Source organism: Trichomycterus rosablanca, chromosome 26 (assembly GCF_030014385.1).
Source record: "Trichomycterus rosablanca isolate fTriRos1 chromosome 26, fTriRos1.hap1, whole genome shotgun sequence".
Classification (NCBI taxonomy): domain Eukaryota; kingdom Metazoa; phylum Chordata; class Actinopteri; order Siluriformes; family Trichomycteridae; genus Trichomycterus; species Trichomycterus rosablanca.
In genome coordinates this window covers 3,291,491-3,312,483 of record NC_086013.1, presented here as the reverse complement: position 1 = coordinate 3,312,483, position 20,993 = coordinate 3,291,491, and the positions used below count along the sequence as shown (strand labels likewise).

Sequence of the window (20,993 nt, the reverse complement as noted above, 5' to 3'; positions counted from 1 at the left end):
GGGGTTGCTTTTTTTTTTTTTTTCATTTTTATTAACCGTACCATCAAATTTATCCTGGTTAGGATTGTTAGGATTGCGACCTGTCTGGTTCCACCGGGAAACACCCAAAACAGGGTGCCAGGGCAGGGCTTTATCCACCCCCTCCCTTCAAGCCTTTTCCTGTATGTGCTAGTTTGACTCCCCTATTATTAACAATGTACAAGAAACAGTTGTCTCTTTAACAAGGTTGAGGAAACTATTATTCCTATACCTATTATTAAAAAAGTTCAACATAAATGTTTCCTTATTTATTTAAAAAGGAAAACGTGATCTCTGTACCAGAAAACAAGGTCCAAGCGTCACTCCTGTGCTTTACTGCATCTCATCTGGTGGCTAAGTGGGTAGCACTGTCGCCTCACAGCAAGAAGGTCCCGGGTTTGATCCCCAGGTGGGGCGGTCCGGGTCCTTTCTGTCTGGAGTTTGCATGGGTTTCCTCCCAAGACGTGCAAGTGAGGTAAACTGGAGATACTAAATTGTCCATGACTGTGTTTGATATAAACCTAGTGAACTGATTAATCTTGTGTGATGAGTAACTACTGTTCCTGTCATTAATGTAACTAAAGTGTAAAACATGACGTTACAATCCTAATAAATAATTCCTAATATTGAAAAAGTTCAACATAAATGTTTCCATGTTATTGATTTAAAAGGGAAAAGGTCCAAGCTTCACTCCTGTGCTTTACTGCATCTCATCAAACCAGCGGCTCCGTCCTGAACTCGCCAAGTACTCACTAGGAACCCTGTTCGGTACTTAGTGTGTGACTTGGTGTAGTTGAGGTGCAGCCCATTTTTATAAGCCAATCTGTGCAGAAGTGGATGGATGTTGTCTTTCTGATACAAAGCACATTAGTCTTTCGTGTAACAGGAGCTAGTGGCTATGACTAAATTCTTCTCACCTTGTTTTGACCTACATCAGACCAGGAACATTTCAAATACATGGTTCACGTGACGTGTACGCCATCGGCACTGCTGTGTCTGATCCACTTATACCAGCACAACACACACTAACACACCACCACCATGTCAGCGTCACTGCATTGCTGAGAATGATCCACCACCTAAATAATACCTGCTCTGTGGGGGTCCTGACCATTAAAGAACAGGGTGAAAGCGAGCTAAAAAGTTTGTAGAGAAACAGATGGACTACAGTCAGTAATTGTAGAACTACAAAGTGCTTCTATATGGTAAGTGGAGATAATAAAATGGACAGTGAGTGTAGAAACAAGGAGGTGGTTTGAATATTATGGCTGATCGGTGTATGTCACTTATTAGACAGCAAAAACAGTAGGTACATGATAGTGAGCATTTCTAAACTTTGATTTGGTTGTGACTGTATTCTGTCGTCAGCTCTTAAAACTTAATTATTCTGCTCCAGCAGAAGTGTTACTGGAAATAATCAGCTTCTAAAAACAGACGTCGGTTCTTAAACATGCGAATGATGTACAACTTTCAGAAGCAGGCAGATGTGTGAAAACGGACAGATGCAGTCAGACCACTGCGCTTATGTTTGCTGTAAGAACTCAGGCTTTGGTTCAGGTTCGCTCATATGCAGGTTTATTCATCTCACACTGCACATGACACACACACACACACACAACTTAAATGAACACACAGTATTCAACGTACTGATTCGTACAGTGTATCCCAACATGGTAGCAGCTAGCTAGACGTATAGTGTGCTCTCGATCTCGTTTGATGTGAAGCCAGTTCGCTGTAGCTCGAGTGTTGGTGTTTAGTTGCACAGTTTGAAAAGTTAAAAATGAAGAACAGAAGAACAGAAACCTACAAACATCATCAGACCACCGAACAGAAACCGAAATACTGCTGCATCTAATAAAACTGCAATAAATAGGCATGTGCTGATACAGTAACAGAAATGCGTTAATTATTAGCAGCTTGGAACTGTGATAATCAAATCAAGAAGCCGAAAATGCATTTTCTCCAATCTTCCTCCCAATCTAGTCGTATCTAATTATCCGATTGTATTTCCCTTCCTCTACTGCTGCAGACCTCAAGTCCTGACCACGAATATCTGTGACCAACACATGCCCCCTCCTACAGTTGAACCAGGTAAGTCCACATGGAGATCTGTATAGCGCACAGAGTCGTGCACTGATCTCTATTATCCCCCGTCTCTGTACAGCCACCATCCACCAGCCAGCAGAGGTCGTAATTGCAGCAGCACCCTCGGACAAGCCGATCCTTGTCCAGATAGGCGTCCACCCTGCAGGTAGCAGAGCTGAAATTTGGACCGGTAATTTTGAGATGTCAGCACTGGTGTGTTTGCGTGATTGACTATATTTTTTACCCTGTTACATAAGAACAGCTACCAATTCTTGGAGGGTAAAGGCTGGCATGTGCTTCCTTGTTTTATATATTTTCTTTATACATTTTCTCCCTTTTAAGCACGTCCAACTGCCCAAATGCATCAGGCTTCCTCTCCACCAATGCCGATCCCCGCTCTGATCGAGGAGAACGAAGCTAACCCACGCCCCCTCCGACACGTGGGCAGCAGCCGTATGCATCCTATCACATACACTTCGACGAGTGCAGTGCAGCTTAGCGTGGTGTACGGAGAGACACACCCTAAGAGCACTCTTTTCTCATCTCTGTGCAGGCGCCACCAATCAGCCAGCAGAGGTCGTAATTGCACCAGTCATGAGAGAGAGTCCCGCCCATCTGAACAACAGGCCAATCGTTGTTCATGTGGCCGCTCAGCCTCAGCCGGCAGGCAGAGCTGAGATTCGATACGATGTATTCCAGATCCCAGCTCTGGTTCCAGCGTGTTTTTACCGCTGCGCCACCTGAGCGGCCCGGCATGTGTGCTTATGTATCAACAGCTTATGTGTCAACATAAAGCTAAGAGATGCCCGAGATTAATGTATTAACGTTGTGATCAACAGTAGAAAGGAAAACGCTACAAGCCAACCCAAAGAGCAGCCTGTTAGCTCTCCAGGACTCCCGGTGATCAATTTGCAATTTCCAAAAACCGGCGCAAGTAAGTGTAGAGTAAGTATACACAGCTTGCCAGTCATAAATAGTACATGAACGTAGCCTAGCTAGAACGGACACAGATGATCAGCACATGCCTACCAAGGACTGGTGTGTGGAATTCTGTGGCAGTCCTCAATTTGTTTACATGAAAAGTGAACCGGTCTTTTACTTTGTTAAACAGAGGCAACAAAACCAATACTGAAGAGAAACCAAAAAGCTTAATAACCGACACTGATATGAAATTAATCACGGACGCAGAAGCTGATTAGAAACAAAACAACACGCGTGAGAACGCCGCACCCTCCCGAATTAACTTAAGTCGATGCAATATACATATATTCTGTATACACGGTATGTACAAACACTACAAGCGTACGGGTCTCCTTCATAAGTCCTCGCCTTTAGGCTCAGCAGATGGTGCGCACGTAAGAAAGTAGGCCAGGTACCATATGGGAAGAGAATAAAGCATGATGGGAAATCGAAGCACGTCTCACATCGTAGTGTTCTCCCGGACTTGCGAGTCTTGGATGCTTTTTTACATCATAGAGTTTAAATCCCTACTTTTATTATAGAGAAAAAAGAAGTGTTTGTTTTATTTTATATTAAAAACCCACCCAGGCCACCCCGGGTCTGTCCTAAACGGATAAAGGGGACGGAGTGAGGGTTCGAAGCTGGACGCAGGCAAGTACTGGACGACTGTGAAAGCTGAGGGGTGAATGAGGGAGCATCATGTTTCAGGGAGCTGGCTGATATCGGACAGGTTGGTGTCGTTGAGGATGGCGCGGATCCGATCTAAAGAGTCGGCCTGCCGGATTCGCTCCAACTGCACCTGAGAGGAAACAAACAGGAGTGTTAAAAAGCTTCCTGGACGATCCCTCTCATCCTCTCAACGAGGAACTATGGCATATAATCAGTATTTGTATTGTATTTTATGCTGTTTTATTTACTCTATTTTATAACTGTATTTACTTTGTGCTGTCGCTGCTGTAACACTCAAATTTAAATACATTTAATCTTATCTTAACCTTAAAAAAAAAAAAAACATTTGTATGAATTATTTAGAATTAAAAAAAGGCATAATGCACTAATCCACCGCCCCAGAGACCCGGGATCAGATCTCAGCAGTGTTAGCGGCCTGGTCGGGTGAATGACCAATACGTACTGGTTAATTCTAGGCGTAGAGCCTGGTGTGTGTCAATTAGACGAGGCGTCTGCTAGCCTGTGTCATGCATGTATCGGAGGTTGCATGTGTAATAGGGAACAGGACATGACCGCCTTGACAAAATCTAGTAGGTTTGGTGTACAGATCCCTGACCTCTCTCTGTATGAACAGGGCTTCTCATTCACCATGGGTGAGCACTGGATGAAAAATGGAAATGGAAGGCCTTTCCAAATGAGTAGAGGGTGTTACAGCTGCACAGGGGGGTCTAACTCGATACTAATGGTATTGGGGTCATGAGACCACAAACGTTTTGCAGCACCTACTACCCTACCGTCTGGTTGAGGAAAAGGAATCCACACTGAACTGGGAGCGAACATTTACCTGTAGAGTCTGTGAAAGTTTGACGAAGTCTCGCTGGACCTGCTCGCTGACGTCCAGCTCCGTCTGCAGCCGCTGTGCTTTGTCCTTCTCGTCGAACACCTGACTCTCCAGAGCGCTCTGTGATAGCGGAACACAGCCCGTTACACTCAGAGTAAAGTCAGGCAGGCAGTCCTGGTGCTAACTGTCAGCACAAAATGTTAAAGACATACTGCACTTTCACAGGAACCGAAATGTGTGTCAACATTTCCCAATTTGTCAACTTCCTTGTGCTGTTATGGCTGTCATTTACAAGACGACTTTAACCACAGACGCTACAGCACAGTAAGATTTCTCCCAGGCTCCGGGTTCGAATCTCGGCTCTGCTACGGGTCGTCCGGGCGCCTTCTTGAAGGCACAGTCGGCCTCCAGTCTGCTGAGTGAAAACGACCAGACTGAGAAGGGGGTCAATGCTGTGAAAGGACCTTGGTTGCCCAGGGCGCCTGTACAGAAAGTGGAGGAGCGCAGAGATCAGGGCGTGTCTCTCTGCACGCAAAGCCGAAGGGGTCGGTGGACTGCGCACACATCGGAGGGAGTGTGTTAGGCGAAAATACACCCTCCTTGGAGCATATTGGCTGTGCTAAATCGGGAGAACAGCACCCGCCCACTGAGACTTTGTGTTCGTGCCAGACAGCGGCAACAAGGAGAAACCCCACCCGACCTTCCCTCCCAGATGCACAGCCCATAGCGTCTGCTGATGGCCTGGCTAGGGACTCGAGCACAGCAGTACAATTAGCAGAAGCTCGTCAGTGATGGTACCTTGCTGGAGAGGGCGTCTCTCAGCTGTTCCTTCAGGCTGCTCTCTAGTCCCTGCAGACTGCCCAGTGCCAGGCTCTTCTCATTCAGACTGCTCTCCAACTGTTCACAACAAACACAGCACAGGTTACTTGCAAAATCTCACCACCCGCGTGCCGTACGTTCGGACACTTCGCTATCGTTCCGTACCTGCTCTTTTTCGCTCTTGACTCGTTCCATCTCCGTCTTCAGGCTGGAGAAAGACGCTGGACGGTGGATAAAAGAAACGGTCATTTGATAAGTGAGAAGTGAGCAGCTTAGTATGTAAAATGGGATCAGACTTGCGTTCACGTGCTGAGCAGAAAACACGAGTGAGCAACTCGGACGTGTGATGTGTTAGTGATGGTGTGAGGTTAAAACATTCCAGCCGAATTATATTGTTAGTATATTTATACATATACAAACACATACACACACATCAGGATTAGCGGCCGTATGTTTTTCGTTATCCCTCTATAAGCTATCGATTCACTACAACCTGTTCTACTTCTATCAGTGATGTAAACAGACTAGCAAACACAGAGCGTGAGTTTATATGGGATTTATGTGATGTTGCACAGCAGGGGTGGAAAATCAGAAATCAGAAATCCAATCAGGCAGCTCGCTCGTGAACTAGTCTAATTAAAAAAACTGATTTATCAACAGACTATAGTTTTTATTTCATATTAGGATAAGACAAGCAAGGATTTATTTTCTTCTACATTTACGGCAAAGTGACTTACAATTATAACAGAATACAATTCAAGCAATTAAGGGTTAAGGGCGAGTATCTGAGCTGTGATTGCTCTCAGTGTGGATCCCTCATCACATGAAAAGGCACTTCTATCACTAGGCAGTTGTAGCCTAGTGGCTAAGGTACTGGAAAGGTCGCTGGTTCAAGCCCCACCACTGCCAGGTTGCCACTGTTGGGCCCTTGAGCAAGGCCCTTCAATTGTTTAGATAATACACTGTCACAGTAATGTAAGTCGCTTTGGATAAAAATGCTGAAAATGCGAATGAAAATTTTCTTCCCCTTAAAGCTTCTTTGAGCGTCCAAAACTGTGGAAATCAGATGGTGCTAAATCCAGACTTTAAGCGTCTCTCAGACACGACCGATTACTCCTCCTCCACCCTCACCGCTTATAACCAAAATATAAAAGTGCGGGAACTTTCTAAAGATCCCTCGTAATACCCCAACCCCATATGAGGGGTGTCACATGGAGCCCTAGTGTGGCTCTCTATAAAAGGAAATGAGGACAGGTCACTGTCACTGCCAGCACTGTTGGGCCCTTCAGCAAGGCCCGTTCAAATCCAATTAATTTGCTTGGATTGTGTTCTAGTACAATTTTAAACGCCATAAATGCTATATAAGAAAAACACAGGACTAAGCCAGAACACTCCAGCGGTCAGGTAAACATCCGATTTATCCACCCCTGTGCTTTAAAATGGAATTAGTATTAGCAGCGGTGCAGACAAACAGCTAGACAGAGTGCATCATACCTTCCAGGATGTCTGAACATGTCACAAACACAGAGAGAGAAAAGGAACAAAACGTTTGAATCAGAGCAGACGAGAGGAACAAAGACGTCTCTCTTGTTTTGACATTAAGCAATAACAGACTTTTAAGAATTTTTTACATTCCCTGATTTGACGCAACCTCAAAACCAAATAAAAAGTGGAAAGTCTGTGTAATCTCGACCGCAACGTTAACGCATTTATCATGAACACATCCGGTTAATCAGAATGAGTCCTGAACTTTACTAATACTGTACAGATGTGACGATACACTCTACCCACAATGCGACGCGATTCCTGATACTGGGTTCACGATACGATTTTTTTCCAGATTTTTAAAACTGAAATTGAAGACAAATTATTTTTATTTTAGATGTGTAATTATCTTTTATTTATCTATATAATAAATGCCCTTTTATTTCTGAGGTAGGTACAAACTATGCAAAACAATTTTGAATTAAGCCCAATTTGGCTGAAAACCCCCAAATTTGGCAACCAGGTGTATAGTGCCAGTGACGTCAACCAGGTGAGTTGTATAGCGCCCGTGCCCTCTGTTGTTTAAAGTGAATATCGATTCATTTTACATGTCAAATCGATTTGATTCGTGGAATTTTTGAATCGGTTATTAACTGCATTGTGGTGCATCGTTACATCCCTACTAATTATAGAAGTGATTACGAGAACTAGACGTTGTGTTTATCATTCGCAGTCTTTTTGTTTTGGCTGCTCATATATTAGGGGTTTTGGTTTCAGATACCCCTCCTGATGCAAATCAGGCATTGAGAATGCATTGGCAAGGGTCTCAGCCCCCCATCCTTGGGCATTAGCCAATCTTGTCTGTGCAGACGCCCAGGTGGCTGATAGCACTGCTGAGATTCGAACCCTGGATCCTCCAGTGGGCTAGCATACTTCACCAGAAATGATAAATAAATGTTTTGCTTCGAGTAATAACTACTATTCATCATTTATTATTATCTGTGCATTTTATCTTGCAGTAAACGAGGGCCCCGACCCTTCCCGACCCTCAGCATGGGACTCACCGATCTCCTCTTTGCAGCCCTCGATCTCCAGCTGTAGTGTATCCTCCAGGTTCTCTTTGAAGCACTGCTCCGCCTGGATCTGCTCCTTCAGAAACAAGATCTCGGCCTTCAGCTTCTCCTCCAGGTGCTCGGCCGCCGTCCGGGCCGAAACGACGTCCTCGCGGTACAGCAGCACCAGCGACTGGAGCTCCTGCGACGTGACAAACCAGGGAAGAACCAAGGAAGAAAAACAGATAGAAAGTGTTCAGCTTGAATTAAAAACACAATAGATTAAGATATGCTTGGGGTTTGAAACTGGAGCTGTGAGGTCAAACCAAGTGTAACGATTGATTCAAAGAAATAACACTCTGCAAATGCACATTTGCTTTATACACCATTTGCCAAAAGTATGTGGACACCGGGCCATGACCTTCTTGGACATCCTATCTTAAAATAAGCAATAAATAATATGAGTTGATTTCTGAGGGCATCTGTAAAAATGTATGTCTATTCATGAACTGTATTAAATTCTATTACTTAACTGTCCATTATTTAACACCTGTTAGCAATGAAACACCTGAAATCATTACTCAGGAGGGGTGTCCACATACTTTTGACAGTATTTGCACCACTACTCTTATAAACTATTATTAACTAAACCTTCCTGCATGTCCGTTACTGTCTTATAGAGGCTTTGGTTTGTTTTTCTGGTCAGTATAGGAGCAGTTTTATCTGAGAATGTTGTTGGCCTTTCAGTCTTCCTGATATCATCTTATAGCCGAGTACCTGGACTGTAGTGGGCATCTGGAAGTTCTCCTGCTGCTGCAGGCTGAGATGCAGTCTGTGTTTGCCCTGCAGACTCTCGTTGTCTTTCTGCAGTCTGCTGAGCTCCTCGGCTACCTGCTCACGAGACTGCAGCAGTACGGCCTGGACGCACAAACACTCAGTAAACCCTGATGCAACTGAACAGTGAAAGCGAGTTTATTCTCAAAAAAATCGCCACTTTATTCTAGGAATATTACAAATTTGAAGACTCTTATTTAAACAGGTTGTCGTAATTTTGTGCACTAATTTAGCATTAAAAACCTGGTATGTGTCCCATTTATGGCCCATTTATCCTAACGTGAAAATGTTTTATAAATGATTACTGTAAGTACAATAACTACATTATTATTTTATTATAATTATTATTATTTGAATGCCATCGAGTGAATTCTGACTCCTGCTGACCATGTGTATAGTGTTTCTGCAGCGCTAAATGCTGTAGATCTAAATGTGAAGACACTAAGAGGTCACGACATGATATTTAAAAGGACCGAGGTATACACGTACCATCTGTTCCTGCGTGTTCCTCCTGGCCTGGCTGAAGGCTTGCTGGAGAGAACTCAGCATTGACTCGGACTCCTGGACCTTCTGCATCAGCGCTGATACCTTTGGTACAGAACAGAGAAAGACGGTATCGATGGATGAACGATACATGTCAGCGTTGTGACTCTTGCTACTGTGACCTACCTTAGCGTTGGTTTCCTCGCTGCTCTGTTTCATCAGGTCCTCCAGCTCCTGCTTCTCACTCGTCGTCCTCTCCAGATGGTCGTTGGCCTGGCGAAGCATAGCCTGAAGCTTTTTCACCTGAAGCGCACAAACATGCAGAATCACTCCACAAACCACTTTTAATTTGTTTGTTTATTAGGATTTTAACGACATGTTTTACACTATTGGTTACAATCATGACAGGAACGGGTAGTTACTCATTACACAAGATTCATCAGTTCACAAGGTTAGATATCAAACACAGTCATGGACAATTTAGTATCTCCAATTCACATCACTTGCACGTCTTTGGACTGTGGGAGGAAACCGGAACCCATGCGGACACGGGGAGAACATGCAAAGTCCACACAGAAAGGACCCGGACCGCCCCACCTGGGGGATCGAACCCAGGACCTTCTTACTGTGAGGCGACAGTGCTACCCGCTTTTAATTAGACACGCCACAAGGTTCTGGGTCATTTACATGTAACCTTGCTTTTATAACACCAATTAGGCCTCAGCTTCAGCTCATGGATGATTAACCTTACATTCATTACATTTACATTTTCTACATATAGCAGAAGCTTTTGAGAGTTAAGAGCCTTGTTCAAGGGCCCAACAGTGGCAACCTGACAGTGAAGGGGTTTGAACCAGCGACCTTCTGCTTACTAGTCCAAGACCTTAACTACTAGGCTACAATGGCCTAAGTGGACAGTTTAAATTTTATAGGACTGTCTAAAATCAAGGGAAATGAATATGAAATGAATCCCCCTCACTAACACACCCTCTGTGTATCAACAAACTGACCTGGATGCTGGTTGTGTGACATTCTAAAGTAAAGAGCAGAACACGGGACTGACCTGATCTCTCGTCTCGGACTCCTGCCCCTGAATGACCTGAAGCTGTTTCTCATAGTTGGAGCACATGTCACACCTCCGGCCCAACTTCCTCCCTGCGTTCTTCAGCTGTGTTTTTTAAATATCACACACACACACACACACACACACACAGACACACACACACTTAGCAGAGGGTCTTCACCAAGAAAAACAACTGAGATTCTGTGTTTACATTCATTTTGAAGGGTGAGAACAGATATATTGGCATTTTGCTCTGTTGATTGGATTTGTGCTCTGGTTGTGTGTGTGTGTGTGTGTGTTTTAAAGCTCGTACCTCTTGCTGGAGCAGGTTCCACTCTGTGTCACTGACCAGGCGATAGCCGGCCGGGGGCAGGTACGTGACGTCCAGTCTCTGCGAAATGCTGGACAGCAGAGAGGCCGTCTCCTCCTGCTCGGGGGTCATGGCCTTGATGGCCTTCTCCTGGTCCTTGGTCAGGAGGAACGGAAGGGAGCCGATGGACGGCGCCATCGACGGGCTCTCGAAGCTGCACTCTGCGCCGACCAGCGGTCCGAACTCGGACTCGTCCAGGTTGCTGTCCGATTTGGCCTTGCTGTTGAGCCCTTGGGGGTGGAGGGCGTTCCCGGACGAGCCCAGGCTGTCCGTGGACTGGACGCGGCGGAGGCCATCTCTGCAGGGGTCGCAGGAGTCCGGCGCGTCCTCGTCCAGCGAGTGCAGGGAGCTGTGGATGCTGTGGTTCAAGTGAGACTGAGGAAAAGAAGACGCAAAGAGGACACGCCCTTTCAGGAGGGTTTAACAGAACCGGATGGGTTTAACAGAGCCGAGGGTGTTCGGTGTGGTGCGCTACCTCCTCTATGGAGAGGCCGAGGAAGGAGTCCTCTGCGGCATCCGTGTGGTCCACGCCGTCGTCCTCGCGAGCCTTTTTAGCCTGACTCAGCCGCTCCTTCTCATCCTCCTCATCCTCCTCCTGGGAAACAAACGTTTTTTTTACTCTATTACACACTAAACCTCCTCGGGGAGTCAGAATCCCAGCGCTGGCCTGCTAGCGGATTATCCTAATGTCTGTGTATTTCGAGCTGATCTGGGATCAGTACCTGGTCCCTCCTCTTCATCTCCTCCACCTGCCGCAGCTGCTCTGAGGTCAGGACGCTCTCGATGCGCTGCATGTCCCGCATCAGCAGCCGCTGAGACTCCAGGAACTGGTCGTTGGCTCGCTGCCAGGTGTGTTTCAGCTGGTTGTGCTGCTGCCGCTCGAGCTCTAGCATGTGACATACTACACACACACACACACACACACACACACACACACACACACACACACACACACACACACAAACCTGACATTAGCTGGATGTAGCCTGCAGACTGATAAACATGTAGCATGCCATCATGATACAGTGGCACAGGTTTGGAACAGGGTTTACAGGATTGATCCCTCAGCTGCCAACCTCCCTGCTGCATGTACCTGGCTAGTTTACCACCCTTAACTTTCCAAATCAGACCAACAATGCAAGCAGCTTCATTCTAGTCACTCACATAACAGTTCTTTTTATATCATCCAAATGCCCCTGTGCACTACAGTGACCGCCGTCACGCTGCTCAGACGTGTGAAGCCGCCGGCCGTTTGTTTCCTTCCTTCGGCTAGTGTTGACTTCTTTTAGAAAGCTCTAACATGTATGGATAATCACACTATGCTCTCTGTATTCCTCCACCACTAATGCGATTCTCCTGACCCGGTTGCTGCGTGAGCCGTTAGACTAATGTGCAACCCGATCGCCCCGGGATTCATTTATTTTACTAGGATTTTATTACCGGTTACACAAGATCCATCAGTCTTTATCAAATATCAAACACAGTCATAGACAATTTTGTATCTCCAGTTCACCTCACTTGGACATCTCTGTACTGTGGGAGGAAACCGGAGCTCCCAACTCCATACAGAAAGGACCCAAACCGCCCCACCCAGGAATCAAACCCAGGACCTTCTTGCTGTGAGGCGAGGGTGCTACCCACCTAGCCACCCCTGATCGTCCCAGTAATAAGATTGAGAAGCTACTCTGTACCTTCGTGGAGCTCCTTCCGGAGTTTCTCTGCGTCCTCTTGGAGGACAGATTTCTGAGTGTTGAGGACGGCCACGTACATTTCCAGATCGGTCCGGCACGACTTCTCAGCCTCAAGGACGTGGTTGAGCTCTTTTACCTGTGATTAAAAAATGCACAAAGATGAATATTATGAATCCCTATAGGAGTAAGATTTATTAAATATGTTTAAGATGAACATTTAGGCTCATTTACTATAAAATATTTTGCACATGGAGTTTTTATATTATTTGGATCTCAAATGTTTCTAAGCAGTGCAAGTTGTACTGTATATTTTGTCCTTTAAGTCCAAATTTTTTTGTAACTCTAAAATTAGTCATTTAAATAAATAATAGGTTAAGAGAACAAAGAAATCACAGATTCTTGTTTTTATGGCATTTTAGCTCTACCCTAGGCTACTTATCATAGCCCTACGTCCGGCTACTTCATCCAGCAAACTCTACAGACTGTCCCGTGAGATCAGCAGCTTTTTGGTCTGTCTGGTACTAATAAACATGATACGGTCAAACATATTTAAATCACGTTAGTTTGCCGTAAACATTGTTCTTGACCCGTGTCAATGCTTTCATGAATTGTCCTGTCACCACATGGCTGTGCAGATCTACACCAAAATAGTCAGTATGTATTTAACAATGAAATCTCTGTATCACTCCTCTACTTTATACACACATGAACCTTCAGTAAGTCAGAGCATCACGTTGTTAACACTGTATCACTGGTTCTGTTGTCGACGTGTATTAAGGAAATTAGACGGGAAGGTCAAATCAGGCGCAGCTGTTTCAAAAGCAACTCGGCTAGCAAGAAATCTAATAATAAATCAGTAAAAAGACTCTCGGTTCTTCTAACTCGGTGTTGCTGACCTTGGCCGCCTCGAGTTCCTTAACCCGGTCCTCGGAGCTCCGCAGCTTGGCCTTCAGAGCGGCGATTTCATGCTCCATGGGCATCACCACGGAGCGAAGCTTCTCTGCGTCCTCCTGGGCCTGAGAGGAAACGTTCCGAGTCAGTTTTCCGCCTGATCACTTAAGCAGACGTTCACGGTTTCATTATTCTGAAATCCTGGCTAATGTTGGACCAAAATCAAGCAAATACGAGTTCGACTTCACACTGTTTTAGGTCTGTATGACAACAGCTAAGCTAATCTAATACGCTAGGGTGTTTTTGCTTCATGTAAAACGTACCATTTAATCAAAAAAAGTGCTAGCGTTAAGGGGGTGGGGGCAATGACAGCAATGTAGCAATGAATCATTTTCTTGTTTTGTTTGGTCCAGAGCATAAGAACCAAACTCCGCGACTGGCGAGATGTGCAGACCTTTTTCATGTCGTTCTCCAGGTTCTCCTCCACCTGGCCCTCCGAGAGGCGCCGTCGCAGCTCAGCGATCTCCCTCTCGACGCCCTCGCGGTACTGCGCCCACTGGGTGCGCTCCTGCTCCAGCCGCTGGTGGTACTGCACCTTGTACTCCTGCAACGTGTCTGAACGAGAGAATGAGGTTTACAAGTACTGATTGGTCAGGTGTCCGGTATGAATTATGAACTATTTCCGGGTGTATGTTTGCTCTATAGTATATAAATATATATATATACATATGTGTTATATAGAATTATGACTCCTACCACAATATTGGGGGTATTTTGCTTTACCTTCCATGATGGCCTGTAAGGAGGCCACCTCATCCTGCCACTGCTGCTTGACCTGGTCGATGGCTTCCTGCTTGGTGCTTTCTGAGACGGTGGCCACGGCTTTGATGTTCTCCATTTCGGCCGTGGCATCAGCCAGCTCAGCCTGGACGTGGTTCAGCTCTGCCTGGGCGCCCTCCAGGGACGCGGCCTGTCGTTTCAGCTCCTCTGAGGAAGGGGAGGAGAGAACTAGAGCAATAAATCAAGTGTTACACCATAGAAACGGTCGGAACCCACCTGACATCAGTGCGGATTATGACCACAGGACTTAGAACAACAAGCAGCAGGATCTAGCTGTGAATGGACCAGTAAGGTGCACCTTCACACAGGGTTGAAAACTGGCCCACGTGCCTGCTTAAAAAGCATGAATGGGTGCTCAGGTTTGCAGTGGGTTTGAACTATCAAGCTAAAATCTGAGCGGTGTTATCGAATTGGCCGTGCCTGAGGGAGGACAGTCGATAGGGTTCCATTGCAGCTGCAGAAATGCAACCTCTACTGTCTGGCTGAGGCACCTACACAAGTGTTAGATGATTCAGGGAAGGTGTTTCAAGACTCTTGATTCATGATCGAGCTCTCTGTGAGAGTCTGGCTCAGGCAAACAAAAGGAAAAGGGGCGTGTTGGAGGGGGTCTGCAGTCCTCATTGACAGATCTGTATTGGTGGTGCATGCAGCAAGGGGGTCGCAAACAATTAGAACGTTTCATATATCACCCAGCATGACACGTGTTTGTTATAAAACAGGCATAGCCTGTCTCATTTTTGGGTTGGTGATGATGGAGGAGAGGCGCTGCTACAGTGCATGAGCTGAAGGGCTGTGCCTCAAATCACATAATACTTACTGTACTATGTGATAGTACCAAAGAAACTATGAAGTAATTAGCAATGAGACATATCCACGTACCTTCTTTAGACAGATAGAGCTCCTTGAATTTGGCCCGTTTCTGGTTGAACTCCATCTCCAGCTGCTGTTTGAACTTCAGGAACTCAGCTCGCTCCTGTTCTAGAGCTTCGACTCGCTGCTGGAGAAGCCCTGTCGCAGCAAAACGCCGGCATTAAAAGTCACAGATAAACGAAAAGCTTCCATAAACAAAATAGTAAGTAATAATAATATTTATTTTGTTCTGATTTGATTTGGAAAAGTCTAGGAACATCTGTATGCTGTTAGGGCTAATCAGCTCTCCAATTAAACTGTCCAACATCCTTACCACATAACAAAGCAGTACGGCTAACTGCTAACAAACCAACGTGTCCACCACTTTAGCTCTTTAGCTCTGCTCCGAACTGCACACTTGGGTCATATAAGCGCACCACACATAACGTGACATTTCTATCTTTCTATCTTTTATGACTAGCCACCTTAGCAGTTAATAATTAACTACTCCAATTATCCACAAACTTTTAGGAAACACAACAATAATGTCGACCGACCGGTTTGCGAACAGCTAATTAGCCTAATGCACATTGATTACAGGTAGAACTTTAAGTTAGAAGATCAACATTCCAGAAAAAGTGGTCAGCCTGTAATGATCTGAACTTCATGTTATGCCAAATCGTGATGCATTTAGCTCATTTTTCTTAAGGAATTTCTCACCATGTCCATGTTTTAAATGTCATTTCTACACTGTAAAGACTGACTGGATTTAAAAACTAGTGTTTATTCCTAGAATAGGGCATTAAAAAGGAGTTAACAATATAATAATATTACATTTATGTTCCGGTAAACTGAACAGGGACGCTCGGATGGCAAACGTGTTCGAATCTCAGCTCTGCTATGAGGCTAAAATTTGAGCGCTGTTATTGAACTGGCCGTGCCTGAGGGAGGGAAGTTGATGGGGTTCCATTATGGCTGCAGAACGTGGCCTGTAATGAGCTTGCAACTTCAATTGATGCTAAATTGTGATGCATTTAGCTCATTTTTCTTAAGGAATTTCTCACCATGTCCATGTTTAAATGTCATTTCTACACTGTAATGACTGATTGGATTCAAAAATTAGAACTAGCTTTTTTTAATGAAGCACAGGGACGGCCGGGTGGCGCTCGAGTACGAATCTCGACTCTGCTACCGGCCAGCCGGGCTCCTACACAGACATGGCAGGCTTAGTCTGAGGGAGGGCGGGACTAAGAGATTCCTTATGCTGCTGCTGCTGCAATTGTGACCTCTGCTGGCTGGTCGATAGCGATCGCTCAGCCTTCGACTCCAGATACGCGACACTCGGCCCTGTGTGAACTCACCTCCCGCAGATTAAAAGAAGCGGTGGGCTAAAGCACACGTGTCGGAGGGGGCGTGTTAGGTACGGCTCTCCTCGGTCAGGGTAGGAGCCTGCAGCAGTAAAGGAGCTACGACTGGGTAAGTGGATACGACCAGACTGGGAGAAAATACTGGGGCAAATGCAGAAATTGAATCTATTTTTTGTACAAAATGAATGATCCGAAGGTGAATTTACAAAACAAGTTAGGACTAGGGATGTAACGATGCACCACGAGACTCAAGACCCGATTCAAAAATTCCACAATTCAAATCGATTTGAGATGTAAAATGAATCGGTATTCACTTTAAACAGCAGAGGGCACTGGCGCTATACACCTCGCCTGGTTGACGTCACTGGCGCTATATGCGAGGTTGCCAGATTTGGGTTTGTAAAAGTTTGTACCAACCTCAAAAATAAAAGGGCATTCATTATTTAGATAAATAAAAGATAAAAGCACAAACACAGTATTTTATTTTATTTTTTAAGAGAAATAATAAAAGGAAACTTTGTCATCATTTGTCTTCAATTGTTTTTTCAAGGAAAATTTTTTATTGTAAACCCAGTATCGTGAATCGCATCGCATCGTGGGTAGAGTGTATCGTTACATCCCTAGTTAGGACACCTACACCTAGGGGGAGTGGGAGGAAAACTAGCGATAAGGTTCAGCCCCAATCAGCCTCACACAATAACATCTACTTAACATCTACACAACGTCTACTTACAACCACATCTATCTAACAGAAAGCTTTTTAGCTCTGGGCTTTTTAGGAATGAGCGGTTAGCTTCATTTAAATAGTAAATGAATTCAGAGTGAACACTGTAAAAAGCTCTCATTGTCTGCTGGATGACTGTCTCAGTGGGAGGAAGTAAAACAAGGATGTTTTCGAGGCGATGATCATCGTAAGCATTATTTCAGACCATTCTGAACAACTAATAAAGGACAGAACTTAGCTCAGACTCACGGGCGTCCACTATATAAAGAAAACATTAACATTCGGGTCTTTCTTGGTCACTGGGATGTCGTGACCTGCCGCCAATATTGTACGACGTTTTCTCAGAATGAATGATTTCATAATTCCATTATGAACACTTCACTAAGCAGTTGGTGGTGTGTGTGTATATAATGTTTACACACACTCATTGGAGCCGTGTTGTGCGTGACAGTCTCGGGATTTTCACAGTTTCTGTGATTTTCACTGTTTCTGTGACTGAATGATTTCAACACCAATTCCTAGAAGTTCTCAGGACAAAGAAGTATAGAAGTATTATTATTACTGTGGGTTTATTGTGGGTTTTCTGCCAATTTGCTGGGTCAAAAATACACAGACAGCAACTTCAACTGATAACTTGAACTGAACTTTGTGGCGTGGCCAACAAACCAAACCGTCACCTCAAGTTGGGCAGAAATGTTTTCGACTTTAACAAACAAAAACAAACTGCAGCTTGACTGAAGAATCACGTACAGTGTCACCGTTTGTGGTTTTGAGCACCTGTGAGGGGAACTGGAGATGGAAAAAAGGTTTAAAATAAGAAGAAAAAAAAACAGGTCAAGTGAAACCAAGTGAAAAGAATTTGCAAGAGAAGTGAAGTGAAATAAGTTAATCATTATTAGTGTATTCAGTAATAATAATTAACTTATTATTAAGCTGATTCACTAGTAAGATGAGCCATTAGTGGTACTGAAAACCCTTGACTTGGATTGCTCATGAAAGATAAAAGTACACGGGTGACCTATCAATGATAATAACTAAGTGCACCCATCAGACCCCCATATGATCAAAGCATTTATAATTAAATCTGATTGGAAGAAGTGGTTTTTGAGTAAAGATGAATCCAAATGTACAGCTGTTAAAATGTAAATGTAAAAACACTTTCCTCAGTTTCTTGCTTCAGCTCGGGTTCAACACTAGATGCATCTACATGATGCTGAGTTAATCAACACACCCACCATCAACCACAAGCTGGTATTTCATAAAGCCCAGACTCCTGAGAAGTCTAACAGGTAATAATATACTATATCAACAAAAGGTCAGGCTCAGGAATTCAAGCCCTATTACCTAAGTCACCCTGTTCCTGGGCGCTGAAACATGTGAGCTGATCTTTATGTGTGAATAAAGGCTTTTATAATCGGGATGAAGTGGTTAATAAAGACAGATAAATGAAAATAAACAGTGTTAGAATACAGCACTCCCTGAAGCACAGTTTGCCTGGTTTAATTGCTCAGCAATAAAGTGCACAGAGGCGGACAGAACACACACACACACACACACACACTTTCCTCTAAGCCGTTTACCATACTGTTATGCTACACACGTTATCCAGCCTTCACAGTTCAACCGCCGTGAACTTGAATAAAAGAGGATTACTGTCTCAGCTTGCAGACCAACTTTTATAGTAATACACTGCACATATAAAACGATGATTTGTTGATGAGTTCCAATGCCATATGGAAAAAGAGTGTGGAGCTAGGAACAATTCAGTATGGGCTGTCTGTATTAAATATAATGCAAAGAATATACAGAGAAAACTGGATCAAAACATGTCTGTCTGTATCATGCAGGTGAAAAACTGTATCCCGCATAATGTACTTTCATCCGTAAGTCATGGACTTCCACGTTTTCCTCGATTACACTGGGGCCCGGGGGTTGAGTCAGATAGTTTTCCTTTGTGGTGTGTTATAAACAACAGTGATGTCACTGGTCCAGATTCTTTGGCCTGTTCTTGAAAAACGGTTTGAGCATTTTCTGATATTAACTCACTGTCTTAAGCGCTTATCCAGTTAGGGTCGCGCGGCATCTGGTGCTGGAGCCTGTCCAAGCTTTTCAATGGGCGCAAGGCACACAGTAACACCCTGGACGCCAAGTCCATTGCAGGGCGTGTGCGCGCACACACACACACACACACACACACACATTCATCAACAGGGCAATTCAGTGTCTCCAATTAACTTGACTGCATGTTTTTGGACTGTGGGAGAAAACCCACACAGACACAGGGAGAACATGCAAACTCCGCACTGGGGATCGAACCCAGGACCTTCTCGCTGTGAGGCGACAGTTCCGACAAATCATCCAGATTAAATACAGCACACACAATAACAGACGATGTATTTACCTTTCTGCATGGTCTACAGATATCAGTAAGAGCATCCATCCATCGAGCCAGACCATGGAAAACAGCTTTTGTTTTGAATTTGAATAATCAAAATATTAAAATGACACGGATCGAAATGCAGGCAGGACTTTTCCCCTATGTGGGAACACCCTGACCTCGGTCAATTCGAGTAAATAGATATTGTTTAGATAATAGAGATCAAACTAATGACTTTACCTTCAGCAGATGTGCTCACTTGATTCAATCACAATCTAATTTGATCTGATTCCTTCCTGAGCACCGTGCAAACAACACAGACCGAGATCAGACTTCAGCACGAAAGCAAAGGAGTAAAAAGATCGTAAAATGTGTCAGGAAATTGATCCTGTCAAAGTTCAAGCCTGCAATGACAGGTCAGGCAGTCCTGCAGAGCTGCATTAGCAATGTTAGCATGTCGGCTAATGTGTTCATATAGTCCTATATAGTCCTAATTCGCTGTCAGTCTTTATTGCAAATATAAATGCTGCATGCATGTGTATGTGTGAAAGACTAACATATATAAATAAACGTTCGTAAACGTGTTATTACTATATTTCGGCTATTTAATGCAGCTTAAGCTAAGAGCTACAGTGACAGCTGACTGCAAATCTGCATTAGCCACGTTAGCACTCAGGCTAATGTTTGCATACACGAGTCTGTCACTGCTACGGCTGAGCAGTTATAAAAACATTCATGCAAACTGCACATAAAACAGCGCACATGTTTAATTCCTGCACGCAAACGATGCAAGGGTCAAAATCAGCTCCAATGCTAACCGCTAACCGCTAACAGCAAGCGCGTCACCGGCTTAAAGCGCGCCGCCGACACCGGGGACGCGCGGGCCCACAGGCCGATGCCGAGTCCAGCCAAAATAACCCAACAAAACACAAAGCGGACCGAACAGCGGGACTCACCGTCGTGCCATGCGGCTCCCGAGGCCTCTTCGGCCATGACTCCCCGCGGCAGGTGTTTAATCTCCGGCTGGAAAGAAAGCAAAGGGAGTGCCAAACAAAACAGGCTAGCATGGACCGAGCAACGTCATTGTGGAAACAGTGCAGTCTGCGCATGCGCCAACCTAATGGGCGTTCATTCATCTTCCACTAAAGCGTTTCATCCGAGTCAGGGTCGCGGCGCCACTTAGACACGGAGCTTGAGGCAAGAGAAAACATAAAACTGTCGCCACAAAGCTGGAAGTATAGCATCGATCTGATTTCATTGTATACGCAGCTGTAGCCTAGTGGTTAAAGTACTGGACTAGTAAGCATAAGGTTGCTGGTTCAAACTCCACCACTGCTGGGCCCTTGAGGAAGGCCCTTAACCCTCAATTGCTTAGTCTGTATAATGTAAGTCGCTTTGGATAGAAGCGTCTGCTAAATGCTGAAAATGTAAATGTAGTGAGCATAGGGTTGCTGGTTCAAACCCCACCACTGCTGGGCCCTTGAGGAAGGCCCTTAACCCTCAATTGCTTAGTCTGTATACTGTAAGTCGCTTTGGATAAAAGCGTCTGCTAAAAGTACATGCACGCTGTAACTA

At 44.8% G+C, this 20,993-nt stretch overlaps 1 protein-coding gene across 1 annotated transcript; it reads right to left on the bottom strand.

Annotated features, from left to right (window-relative positions):
* Nucleotides 1–1,576: 1,576 nt before the first annotated feature.
* Nucleotides 1,577–20,438, bottom strand: rabep1 (rabaptin, RAB GTPase binding effector protein 1). Its single transcript, XM_062988726.1, has 18 exons — nt 20,375–20,438; nt 14,981–15,109; nt 14,045–14,248; nt 13,716–13,876; nt 13,267–13,386; nt 12,371–12,506; nt 11,402–11,580; nt 11,155–11,274; nt 10,623–11,054; nt 10,310–10,414; nt 9,433–9,549; nt 9,253–9,351; nt 8,707–8,847; nt 7,942–8,131; nt 5,558–5,613; nt 5,372–5,470; nt 4,577–4,693; nt 1,577–3,862 (listed from the first exon to the last, which is right to left on the bottom strand). The coding sequence occupies exons 1-18, from the start codon at nt 20,409–20,411 to the stop codon at nt 3,761–3,763; spliced, it is 2,544 nt and encodes an 847-aa protein (XP_062844796.1). The 5' UTR covers nt 20,412–20,438; the 3' UTR covers nt 1,577–3,760.
* Nucleotides 20,439–20,993: the final 555 nt, after the last annotated feature.